At 34.1% G+C, this 14,233-nt stretch overlaps 1 protein-coding gene across 2 annotated transcripts in view; it reads left to right on the top strand.

The window, feature by feature from the left end:
• The window catches only part of LOC123681009, a 55,056-nt gene that overhangs the window by 3,331 nt on the left and 37,492 nt on the right, over positions 1-14,233 (top strand). For both annotated transcript variants that reach the window (XM_045619167.1, XM_045619168.1), the window contains exons 2-3: positions 1,970-2,089; positions 13,204-13,364. In XM_045619167.1, coding sequence (XP_045475123.1) covers positions 2,005-2,089; positions 13,204-13,364 — 246 coding nt within the window. In that variant the 5' untranslated portion in view covers positions 1,970-2,004. The remainder of the gene's footprint in view (positions 1-1,969; positions 2,090-13,203; positions 13,365-14,233) is intronic.

A 14,233-nucleotide genomic window follows, 5' to 3' on the forward strand; every position in this document is an offset into this window, starting at 1 on the left:
TTTATTACCTTATTGCAAAACTTTTGGTCTTCATCAATTGAGGAAAATATCGCTGGTTCTGCTGGCTTAACGTTAAGCTAGCAAAAACAAAAAGCTAATCGACTTTTATGAATAATCTAATTACAACATAATTTTATCTCATATCATGCCCATTGTCATATTTCTGAATTTACGTTTTTTAAAAATATCCTGAGTTCTATCACCTTTACCGTTAACTTAACAGAACCCAACCATAAAGAAACTCCAATGAATAAATTCACTTACATACCTAATAATTTTAGGCTCTATTTAGGCTAATTTATTAGCGTATTTACAACATTTTTTGCTCTTCAGTTTAACGAGATATCATGGGTTCTTCTTGCTCCACAATAAACTGGTAATACCAAATAACCCAATGCAAATTGAATGTACATGAAAAATCTGATTGCACCATAATTTTCAGCTAATTTTAGGCTTACGTTTACTAAATATCTCTATTTACGTTTTTAAAAAATTCTGGGTTCTCTAGGCTTTATCGTTAATCTAGCAGAACCCAACCATAAAGAAAGTCCTCATAATAAATTCACTTACACAAAAATAATTTCAGGCTAATTTATTACCCTCTTTTACAAAATATTTTGCTCTACATTTTAACGAGATATCATAAGTTCTACTAAATTTACCATAAACTGGCAGTACCAAATGCAAATCGATTTTTTAGGGACAATGGGAATTAGCTTCTTTTAAAGAATCCTGTGTTCTGCTAGCTCTATCAGTAGGAATGGCAAACTCTAGATATTTCAGGGAATTTCGACAAAGTTTCAAAAATCAGAATATCATCAAAAACTGTCCATTTTGTTGAATTGGAAATATTCTCAATTGAAAATAGTATATTGTCGTATAGTTCATACAAAGTCACTTATTGAACTAGTCCATAAAAACGCTTAGCCAGATGTCCCTTTGAAGTGGACACCGCGATCCGCTAAATACCGGGGTTTATTCGAAAGTATTGTTAGGCAATAAATTCATTGGTCCCTAAGGAATTTCTGGAAACTTGGACAACCCTTGTATGATCGAAATATTCAGGCTTAACGTCCAAGTGACTTTGGATGTACTGTACTAATAATAGTAGTGGGGAAAGTCCAACTTTTCTCACGAGTGTGGAAAACACACGAGTGAGAAAACTATACTTTTCCAGTTTTCCTACAACTGTACAAATTGAAATAATTCAAGTAATGTACCTACCCTATTCAGTTCAAAATGGCCTTCGTTGACGTTGTTCTTTTTTTTAGTTTCCATAGAAACGACTTCTCAAAAGCCCAATTTCATAGGTCTTCCAAGCGAAGTGTAGGCAAAGTGCCGTGTGGATGAGCAATACATAGTTTTGAAATTGAGCTATGAAAAACATGCTACTTTCCATAGCAGTTGTAGGATAATTTCAATGAATGCCGCTTTCATTTTTAGTCGTGAAGGAAAAAACCACAAACTCCCACATAAATAAAAGTGTCTAAAAACGATTTTATGAAGATTTGTTCGTAACTTCGGAAATGTGAATAAGTTCATTTTGTGATTTTGAATTGATAGTTATTACGGCTAGTCCTTAAATAACAGATTTTTTTGTAATTCTGAACGAATGTTTTCTTCAATTTTCAATTGAGAATGTGCCCTAATCCACAAAATGGACAATTTTCGATAATTTTCTGATTTGATAGAATTTGACGAAATTCCCTGAAATTTCTGAAATTTTATCATTTATGGAGATTCCCATAACGGTAGTGCTAGCAGAACCCAGGATTTTTTTAAGAAAGTAAATCAAGGATTCGGTAGTGGGTTCGAACGTAAGCTTAAAATGAATCTCAAAATATGACAAAAAAAAAACAAAAATTTCAATTTGTTTCTGCTAGCTGTATTTAAGTATAAAATAATTTTATTGACTTAAGATGTTTACTTGAAGTTTAAGACGAGTATAATACAAAAAATTGTTTCATAGGTGCTACTGTGACACAAGAAGATGTAACCAGAATCATGCCAGCTTTAAGAGCCAAGACCAATATTAATGGAAAGAATATGCCACCCAATGGACTGTACATACACTCAAGTCCACCGAGAGGTAAGAATTAATTTCCTTAAGTATTAGTTTTTCCGGTAAACGGCGGAATAGATGAATTTTTATTTGAAGGGGACATCTAGTGCTTGCAAATTCAAATGATAAAAGGGATTCAATCATATTGCGAGGTTGAATTTATTTATCAGTTGATTTTAGTCACTAATTAAATTTTTATTCATGTTTTCATCAACATTTCGTAGCACTCAGGAGATTCAGATGTGATCAAAGGATCAACAATAAGAACAAACTTATAAACTGCAAGAAGTATTTTAATAGCCGTCTTTCTTACTAATACGCACTTTTTAGTAATACCAGGTTAAATGTTATTAAGGGATAATAATCCTTTAATAACACTCGGAATACCGAGTGCAGCCAGGATGCCATGGGGAAGATTACGAAATGCCCGATTATAACCGACAGTTCTAGGGATTTTCGCGCACTTGTTAGTATTCCTGTCGGAACTATACATATAACGGTATAGTATTTCTTTAAAATGTAAAGAGCTGGGTCATCGATGTGTCTCCGGTTGATGTTCTTTCAACCCCTGGAAGAGCGTCTTTCCAATTGTCTCGGAGATGAATTGTATTAACTGTTGTTTATTGCCTCTAAACAAATGGCCATCGACCTAGGATCCTTCAGCCTGGAGATGAATAATTATATCGATTCACAAAAGGTCTTATTGTGATCTGGCACATCGCTTTCAAGGACAGGTCTTGTTCTGTTCAGCTTCTCGCGCCCAGCGAAATAAATTGACTTTCTTAATCTGTATCCCTAAACGGTACAAACTTGTTCTTTGGTTTCCACATCAAAAAACCCCCTTCATGAACCTCTTTTGAGGTACTTTCTTTCCTATTCACCTTAAATTAATCAATTCTCGCGCGAAATGAATTGACTTTTTTAATCTGTATCTCTCGGCGGTACAAGCTTGTTTTTTTGATTACACATAAAAAAAACCCCCTTCATGAACCTCTTTTGAGGTACTTCCAATTTGCCCACAACTCAATCATTCGTCGAAAAATTTCTAAGTTGCAATTTTTTCAAAGTCTCTATGCCTCCTAATTCGATGAATTCAGTTTTTCAGCTATTTTAATATTCTTGCTGACACTGATAAGCCTATGTTTATGATACCCATTTATTTTTAATATGTCGCTTATTTATGGAACATAATATCGAATTGCATTCTGATACAGGTGAAGGTCTAAATGTTTATAATTTACATTCGATGTGCTTAATAAATTTCGATTATCTGAGATCGTCCGAGAAAGCTATTATTCAATGCCAAACTACCTAATTTTGTAACATTTTGAATCCTAATTTTCGATTTATTACAGTTCTTCATCCAGCACTTCTAATGGATTTTCACACCGAATCGAATTTTTTTAGCTTATTCATAAATATAATTGTAAAAACCTTCAAATAATAGGTACTAATTATTAGTACCCTATATCCATTTAAGATTCTTGAAGGGGTGGTTACGAATTGTCGTTATTTCGAATTATCGTACATTCACCAATTTGCAATCACACAATGTCTCTCTCACACAAATACAAATGAATATCCACAAATATTGAAAAAACAACACAACAATTATAGCATATAATAACAATATTAAAATATTTGTGGAAATTATTTTGTTTCATTTTATTTTACAATGAATATCCATTAATTAAGTTCCCTATACAGGGTGTTCTTAAATTGGAGATACCAAGGAAAAAGAGAGATTCCCTGGATAATCTTAAGAAAACAAACTAAATACATAAAATAAAATCCTTTGTTTCCGAGGTACATGGTGTTTCTAGTAGTCCTATTTTTTTGTGATGATTAAACCAGTTTATCGAATCATTATTTCCTAATCTTTGCTATAGTTTAGTAGTTTAGAAAAATGTGAAATGAAACTCTGGTCCAGCACTACACTTTTTGGTTTGTTGTAGTTTTGTCGTATCTGCTATCGATTTCGAGAAAAAATATTCAAACAGCTCTCTAGTTATCCTCAGGAAAATTCAAATTATTATAGAGATCCAGTTAATACGCTGTGATGAATAGATTAATTATAAGTTTTGGACGTTTTGGTACTTATTCACCCACTCAACAGCGAAGATTAATAAAGATTCGATAAGCTTATAGTTATCACAAAAAAGTAGGACTACAAGAAACACCTTGTATCTCGCAAACAAAAAGTTTGCGGGCTCATGTTTATGGGAGTTTTCTTTCTTAAAATTATCTGAGTAATCTCCCATTTTTCTTCGTGATTCCAATGGACTAGTTTTCATTTTTTTGTTAAGGATTAATTCTAAAAATTTAAGTAAGATGAAACAAAAATGTGGAAGAATCATTGAAATATCTCTAGAAATGAAAAAGTTATGGGACTTTGAAGTTGCGCTTGGAAGAATAATTTCATAGTACGTGAAAGTGTCGTGACGTCATACACTAGACGACTGGTATTCGCAGAGTGCTTACGAATTCATTGGTGTACAATCACTTGTGCCGTTCGTGTCGTGTTTTGTTCCTTACACGATGGCTGAAATAACTTACTATATACATACATATAAATTACTTTTTTCTCTTTTTACCTTTTACTCCTCACATAAATATGTTTTGCCATTGATAGACTTCAACAACCAGTACTCAACTACAAACTGTTTATGAAAGGTTTTTTAAATCAATCATCGTTATAAGTTGAACCATGATGAAGCAAACTCAAAAGTAGATACTTACTTGAAAAGTTTAACTCCTTTTATTTCTGCACTGGCATAAGATGGTTTTTAAGGAAAAAATTCCATCACTGCGAATATATCTATTTTAGGCAAATTGTCACTTTGTCCTTTCATGAAGCCTTCTTCCATTATGGTGACATAAAAACAAAACTCGAGTTAAAACTACACTGTACAACTACAAACGGCGTGAGAGCCTTGGCGCGGCTAAGTATTTAAACGTAATTTATGGTGTAGCGATCACAGGCAAGAGCCGTGACGTCACAGACCAAAGACGTTCAGCGCTAAAATACGTAAATTTAAATAATCTATTTCTCAGTCAATTATTGATGGATTTTCGAAATTTTTTCACTGATTTATCAGTTTTGCTCTATATTTTAATTCTATCGTGTCAAATATAGTATTCTCAACATCACTAGACTAGTCCATTCAGGAACTCCCCAGTATAAGGTAAGAACAATCGAATTGGTAGGAAAAAAATATTTCGAGTAATTTGGTTCAAACTTCGATATCAAACCTGTTTTTCTCTCATTACAGATATGAGTAAACGTTGTCGTCAAAAAATTTTTTTCGATTACCCCCCGAAGAAAAAAAAGTATATATGCCCTTGCCGAGGAATTTGTCATTTTCGTTGGTACCTTCAATTTGGGAACACCCTGTATGTGAATTTCAAAACTGCAATCAAAGGCGAAATTTGAAGAGAAGATTTAATTAGCACACGCTGTTAACGAACAGGTATCAAACCCATATTATCTCCTTTAATTTTGCGTGTCAAAGAAAAGGATGGAAGCAGAATCACTCTAGCGTACAAACATTTGCTTTTATCCTCCCTACGTCCGTGTTTATCGGTCACAAACAAAAAGAGCGTATGGAATTCGCGTGTCTACAGAGGAGTGTTAAAATAATTCATAATAGAGAGCAACTAAATGGTGGCCATTTTATGTTTACACAGAGCTAGCGGACACGCGAACTGTCCTTTCCCTGTGTTGGATTTGATCTATCATGCAAAGTTTACATGTGATGCATGATTGAGCGTTTGGATTATTGGCTGTTTTTGTATTCATTGATTGTTGCTGCATTCAGGTCTAGCTTTCGACCCTTTCGTCTATGAGGGAATTGAAAAAATCAGAAGCTTATTGTTTAGGTAAATGTACGTTCCTTAGATTTCAAAGAAATTCTTTATGATTAAATTCTATTTACATAGTGTTGTTTTATTAATATTGGGGGTACCAATAACGTGCAATAAAAAGTGTATTTAAACAATTCACATTTATGCCAGAGATTTCAATCTGGTGGCATTTACCGTTTAGAAGTTATGCGGAGAAATTTTTTTAATTTTATCAACATTGGAAGGAAATATCTCCCTTAATGAGCATTTTGGGCCATAAATATTCATCAAACTATAGTTATTCTTCAATGTACAGGGTGGGCAAATTTCGATGTTTTAGCACTACAACTTTTAAACCAGAGGAGATAGAAAAAATCTGATACCCCATTCTCGGTCTCTTTTTCTGAGAAACTAACAAGGGTAGTATTCATTTTAGGCCACCTTCTTTTGTTTTCGAGTTATAAGCGAAAATTGTAAAAATGGCGATATCGAAAAACATTTATATCTTCGCTAATATTGATGATAAAGCTCTGAAATTAAAACATTATACAGGCACTTCTTTACGTAGAATCCAGTGGCGTACTCGTATTTTCGAAAGGGTTTTTAATTACGAAGCTATGACCCAAAGTTATGTTTTTTCAAATGGGAACACTAGATTAATGTACCATTTTCTGAAAGCTTAATTTTTCCTGATTTCAAAAATATATAACATGGTATGGTTTGTATTGAAATAAATAATAGAATAATTACCTAAGAGTCTCAATATTTCTATGGTTTCAACTGTTGATGAGCACAGAAAAACTGAGCTTTCTATAACAAGAGCAGTGTCCTTCCGTCAATCTGATTATTTCTATGCTTTTCACTAATTTCTACAAAATTCGAATCTAGATATGTCTTATAAATTTTTCATCTAAAAATTGATTTGGAAATAACGAAAAGATCCACAAGGTTTCCAGAATGAATACGCACAAGTACCAATCCATTCTGAATAGCATATGAAACAACGCATTTAAGATTGAACTCAACAATTCAATTACGAAGGGAAATAAGAAATAATATTCAACCTAATAATGACAACAATAGCACAATGCGCAAACAACACTTCTTCTCGATATTTCGCACCCACTTCAATAGATGAATATTTGAAACTGTGTTCAAGCTACCTAGGAAATTTTTTCCGAGATCATTTATATTTTTCGAAACTATTTTTATAAAATAAATTTATAAACCATAGAAATATTGAGAGTCTTAGGTGAAAAAAGGTTTTTGACCATATTCTGTTATTCATTTTAATACAAACCATACCATGTTATATATTTTTGAAATCAGGAAAAATTAAGCTTTCAGAAGATGGCACAGAAATCTTGTGTTCCCATTCGAAAAAACATAACTTTGGCTCATAGCGTCGTAATTGAAAACCCTTTCGAAAATACGAGCATGCCAATGGATTCTACGTAAAAAAGTGCCTGTATAATGTTTTAATTTCAGAGCTCTATCATCAATATTAGCGGATATATAAATGTTTTTCGATATCGCCATTTTTCCAATTTTCGCTTATAACTCGAAAACAAAAGAAGGTGGCCAAAAATGAATACTACCCTTGTTAGTTTCTCAGAAAAAGAGACCGAGAATGGGGTATCAGATTTTGTCTATCTCCCCTGGTTTAAAAGTTGTAGTGCTAAAACATCGAAATTTGCCCACCCTGTACTCTCACCCCCAGAAAGCTCGGTACACATTTTTGACTAACCTTGTAGATAATATTTCATTTTCATACAGCCCCACTCGTGGGAACCAGTTGAAGAAATACAAAGAGGTAATAGCCTCAAAATGGCGAATGCGTCAGTTTCAGATATCTTCTTGTAAATATTCCAGAATTTTTCTTTCTGACTGAATATTATGGAGTAACCCTCGCGGGAATATACCTACTGAACAGTTTCCCAAATAGCCGTGATTATATGATTAATGATTATATGATATATGCTAACTGATAAAGAAACTGCAACACTCAGAAGGGGCTGTTTAAATTTTAATTTTTTTTGGTAAAACGTAGATAGTATAGCAAGGAGTAAATGATTGAAATTTGGAGAAAAAAATGAAGGGTTTACAAGGTCTATTTCGTCTTGAGGAATACCAAGCTACCTGCACTTCATGTCTCAGAGCTGCCAAAGTCTGTGAGGGCTGGGGTAAATTTCCCACTTTCTTCTACCCATGATGTCCCAAACATGCTCCATGGGCGACAGATCGGGGGATCTGGATGTCCATGGCAAAAGATTCACATGGGTCGCTTCGAAAAAGTTTAAAACTCGAGCAACATGAGGTCGGGAATTATCTTACTAAAATATTGTATTCTTGAGCCGGTTAAAGTAAGGGAGAACGAATGGCTCCACTATTTCTTGAAGGTAACGCTGCGCTGTCATGTTACCTCAAAAAAAACTAAAGGTGACCTACTTGTATGTGCAATAGCACCCCATACAATAACGCCTACTGTCCGATGATGCATGACGTTCAACGTCAAACTGAGGTTCACATCTTTCTCCACGACGTCGTCTAACCCTTCTTCGCTCATTATGTGCACCCAAGGAGAATCGAGATTCATCAGAAAAGACGACCTGATACCATTCCACATTTCAATGTTGACGTTCTCTGCAACACTGTAATCATTGCCGGCGCTGCTCAACCGTCAGAAGTAACACAAGATGGGGTCGATAATGCTGCAGTCCAAAAGACCTTATCCGGCAGTAAACCGTTCACCACAGTTACAGGATGGCATTGTTCTTCTAACCACTCATCAGCCAAATTTGTCACAATCAGCCAAGTTGTCGCAAATCGGTTTCTAATGGCCATAAGTCTTAGACGTCGATCTTGAACTTCATTTGAGCCCCTTCGACGTCCAATGCCTACTCTTCTTTGATTATGGGCATCATCCAACCATGCTTAACAACATCTAATAACAGTAGTTGGATTTCTGTTCGTACGGTTAGCGATTTCTCGAAATGGCAATAAATTCCGCGTACACGTGCTCTAGGCATTTTAACAACAACTAAACATCGACTTTGGATCTCCTTGATGAATTCTTGAAAAATTTGAAAACTGGTTCAGTAAGAACTAGAAAGGAAAACACCCTGACAATTCTTGTCTATAGTTTTCATTATATTTGTATTTAATTCTTCCCTTCATCATTCAAGTTTTTCAACAGTTAAAACAGTATTTTCCTTATGCCTGCTTTGTGTATTCAACCTAAAATATTGCAATACCTGACGAACCATAAATTACTGAATTCAGGCTGAAACAGAATGAAAACATTCCTATTTTGTATAGTTGACAGCTAAAGAAACTGAGTAATTTTCCATGGATTTTCAACAACAATAAATTAAATTATAGTGACACGTCATGAAGGCCATTACCCTTCAATCGATTCTCATATGGCAATAAAAATAATCAATTACTAACCATTAGGTATGACTTCCGTGAGTACCTACTTTGAGTGCATTGATCATCTAAGAGAATTTCATGGAAATGTATTGACTATTGAAAGATAGCGGTTTATTGTAATTTTGTATAGAAAACTACTACGATCATATTTTCAAATTTTTATGGTAAAAGAATGTCCCTACAAACCTTGTTTTATTAGAAGGTTGATTTCATTCATAACAAGTTTTCAACAGAATCAAAGCTGTATATTAATTAATTCTTCAATGAAATTTCATGTTCGAAAATCGTATATCTTCCATGGTAAGCTTAAAAAGATTTGATTTTTTTGTGGAAATTTTAAATGTTTTTCAACAATAATTGATGACATATTTAAATACAATTTTTGATTGCAAGTACTACCCCCTACAGTTTTTTAAAAACTAAATTTCAATTGAAATTCTCTTCACGTCCCCGAAAAATATTGGTTTTTAATTATCTCACATAAGTGATATTTTATAAAAAAGATAAAATAATTCATTATTGTGTTGAAAGCGTTTCAATTGAATTTCATCCAAAAAGTTCAGGGTTTTCCAATAAGAGGTTTCATTTTGAATAGCCAGCTATCTGGAAAACAATCACTTTTGACATTTGACATGTAAAACTACGACATAACTAAAAATGGAACGATACACGCTTCAACAACGCATTTGAATTGTTCACTACAAAAATGGTGAAAATTTTTGCAGTCACAGTAAAACTAAAGCACTTTTGGGTCGGTAATAGGCGAAGAAATTTGCGCTGTTGGGCCTAGGTAGTGATGAGAATGAATCGAAAACGTATGCGTCGCTCAACAACACTAAGAATATTGCTACTGTAGTCCGTAGTGTTGAAAACCCAGTTTTGTGATTTCTTCGTCGATCTTGGTAATTGGGCTATGATTTATGATTTTTTTATGTCCGGACTTTGAAGATATTAACGTGGACGACGTTAGTCTTCAACAAGACGGCGCTACGTGCCACACAAACAACGAAACAATAGCAATTTTGCAAGAAAAGTTTCCTGATCGTGTTATTTCTCGAAGAGTGGAATGGAATTAACATCCATTGATTTCTCCCAAAATATTTTTTTTTTCAATATCAGAATGAAAACCTTTTAGTTGGGCCGGAGATAATATATTTCTTCAGCCTTAAAAATCGAAAATCAGGGACATTTGGGCAAAGTGAATATCCGCTGTTCCCCTAGAACAAGCTCTAAAAAATTGACCAGTGAGCAAATCAATTATTATCAAAGAAACCAACCTGAAATTGTGATATATGGCCTGTCCGATTCTGTAACGTTAGAAAGCCTACATAAAGGATTAATGGCGTCCAATTTTCGTTCCTTACGGCTTTCCTTGTCCTGTTTTACAATGAAAATGAAACTATAAACCCGACAACAAAGTGGGCTGACCGAAATGAAAGAATTTCCTTCATGATATGGAAAAACTGGACTAGATCTGACCGCCATACAACCCATTTTTAACCAGTTGTTTCTCTGTGTTTGGGCAAGATGGTGGGATGGTCTTCAAACTGTGGGGAAAGCCAGAATACTCGCAATTCGAAGGTACAATAATATTGTATACATTTTTTTTTATAAGGCATGGGGAATCCTTATGGACGAATTATCTCATAAAAGATCGAACAGTGTGGACACCGCGTTAGTGTGACCTACCTCACTAAACATTACCTGCTCCCCATTAAGGTTTTATTTACCTAATGTCTTCAATATCGATTCACAAAGTATATGAAGGTGGTGAGTATCGGACAATGAAATTCAAAGATCAATGAAAAACGTTATATTTCATCAAACCAAGCTTTCAGCTATTGTTATAGCTATCTTTATGGATCGAAAAGTGTGTTGTTCTTCTAAAAACTGTTTCATCCAAGAAACTGATTCAAGTGAAAAGGTCACTATAGTCATAAATATCAATGAACATCCTTTACTACGTTGTCTTATAATTATCACTAAAATTCCTATCTCCTAGAAAACAATGGTCCGGAAAACTAGTAACTTCAAAAATCACTCTTAACAGTATGGCTCCTAAAAATATTTTTGTGGAAGTCAACATTGATGATGGTGGCTATTGTGACCTTTTCACTTGAATCAGTTTCTTGGATGAAACAGTTTCTTGATGAACAAATCACTTTTCAATCCCTGAAGATAGCACTGATAGAAGCCAAAAGCTTGGATTCATGACATTTATTTGATTTTTGGATTCCCTTACCTGTAACAACCTTCATCTAATGGTCGGAAACTTATTTCAGTTTTTGTATATACCTGCAGAGTGTTTCACAAATAACTTACATGCTTTCAGATTACATTCTTCTTTCACATTTCATCTCCAAACTCCAAATCCAATTTCCAATTACATACTCTTATTCCATATTTCAATTTCTTCCAATAACTTTATAATTTCCTCTCCAACTCCATATTATCTTCTATTGATATAAAAATTCAACTTATTTCAAAAAATCTCCTCCAAATTTCTCTTACAATTTTCAGCCTGACGTCTCTTATCAATTATCCTCCTCCAAATTACTTCTTATTGATGAGTTTGTTTTATCCATTAGTTATGTCATATGGTTTTTCCGTGTAATCTAGTATTACACCTAGGCGTAATACTAGATAATTATAATAATAATAACATATATTCATCATCAAAGTTTACATAATATACATGAATTAAACAAAAAATACTCCCTCAAATTGAAGAAGAAGATGAAGAATGAAATCAAGTATCTAGATACTTGACTTCATTTTCCCATTTTACCTCATATCCATATATCCTTTAATTTCGGTTGATCCCTTGTCTAGTTTCTGTAGGAGAATAGCCTGACTCATTATGCCGTTTATTTGAATTTTTCATTTAATGAACCATTCGTCAATATCTAGATATAGGTCTTCTGTATATGACGTCTGTCCGTTGATATCTGACTACTATTCCCGTATCATCTGCATATTGGATGGTAATCATAGAAATTTTGCTTCCGAGTTTACCATAGGTAATCGACGCATTGTGATCACTTGAAATACGTTTTAATCCACCTGAACAACTCTGGTTTCATGCTGTCTATATGTGGGTCTGTGAGTTCTCACATTCTTGTAACAGTCTTATTTCAATTATTTATTACAATTCTTATCCTAATTTCATGGAATTTGGGTAATAGATGATCCCACTAGACATCTACGGGGTGTATCGGCAATACGTGACACTTTTGTGACAACCGATTCAATTAACTTTTTGAGTTTGAGTAAATAAATTACATTACATTCAGTAATGATCTGTTTCCAATAAATATTCAAGATCGCCAGGAACGGACTGACCCTAGCCAATGGTCGGAAACTTTTTTTGGGTAGAAATATCTACTAACTTCCTTCATTTATTTATTTTATAATTAGTTCTGCAGAAAAAAATATACTGGTGCATCATCAAAAAAATGCACTGTTTTCAAGGATTTTTATCATTTAAAATCAAAATAGTTTCTTTGCTCTCGAAATATGACTTATCTTATCGCTTTGCAATGAAAATTTATTCTTTCAGTAAAAAATATTCAATATTCATGAATAAATATTCTGATATCCGATCATTAAAATGCTTGTTACTCGAAGAGTGTGTATTTTTCTGCAGAATTACCATTTGGAAGGATATACCTTCTCAGGTAGGGCTTAGTAAAAAAATTAAAGTATTCCTGACTCTGATACTTTATTCACACCCGAGAAAGATTCACGTAGTGCTGAGACACCCTGTATATGGATCAAAAAATCAATTGATCATTTTATATAAGAATTATATGTGATTGATTATTATAGATTTTTCATCTAATTATTCAAATATTTCTTTATTTTAGTGCTCCAAATGGGCACTGCCCACATCAAACAAGTTGTTAGAAGTGGCGACGTAGAGAAATTGGAACAGATAGTTTTAGAAGGACATGGAAAGAAACTTCTGAATGAGCATTCATCCGATTATAGGACACGAATGTTCTTGAAGTCAGTTCCCTCGCTCTTGGTGAGTAGTTGTTATAGTTGGTAGGCAGAAACCAGGAATTTTTTATTCTGGATATATGTTTATTTCCACTGAGAAGCCGTTGAATAATCCATAATAGGATTTGTAGTCATGAATCGATATTGTAACTCGAATGAATGTTTTCTTATAGAGCAATTTGAAATATAGACATGATGTCAAGGGCGTAGGTATAGGGGGTACGGGGTAATTTACATTTTAAGACTTAATTTTAGAATTCTCGCCAAGACGAAGAACGAAGATTATAACGGGTGTTTTTTTTCGAGGTATATAACTTCAAGTTGGCATTACTGTTCAAGATGGCGACCGATTTAACAGCTGTCAAATGATTTATTCTGAGTTTGGTTTGGCAATTTATCATGAATAGACTCACGCCTGAACAACGCTTGCAAATAGTGCAATTTCATTTCGAAAATAATGGTTCTGTGCGGAATACGTATCGCGCACTACGTCCATTTTATTTTGTTTAGCGATGAAGCGCACTTCTGGTTGAATGGCTACGTCAACAAACGAAACTGCCACATTTGGAGTGAAGCTAATCCTCAAGTGTATGTCGAAACACCGTTACATCCAGAAAAACTGACTGTTTGGTGCGCTTTATGGGTTGGCGGAATCATTGGTCTGTACTTCTTCAAAAACTATGATGGCCAGAACGTTACAGTCGATGGTGATCGGTATAGAGCCATGATTACTAACTTTTTCATTCCTGAATTGAACAACCATGATGTCCAGGAGCTGTGGTTCCAACAAGACGGCGCAACATGTCACACAGCTTGTGCCACAATCGATTTATTGAAAGACACGTTTGGTGACCGCCTAATTCCACGTTTTGAGCCTGTGAATTGGCCTTCAAG

This window comes from Harmonia axyridis, chromosome 5 (assembly GCF_914767665.1).
Source record: "Harmonia axyridis chromosome 5, icHarAxyr1.1, whole genome shotgun sequence".
NCBI lineage: Eukaryota > Metazoa > Arthropoda > Insecta > Coleoptera > Coccinellidae > Harmonia > Harmonia axyridis.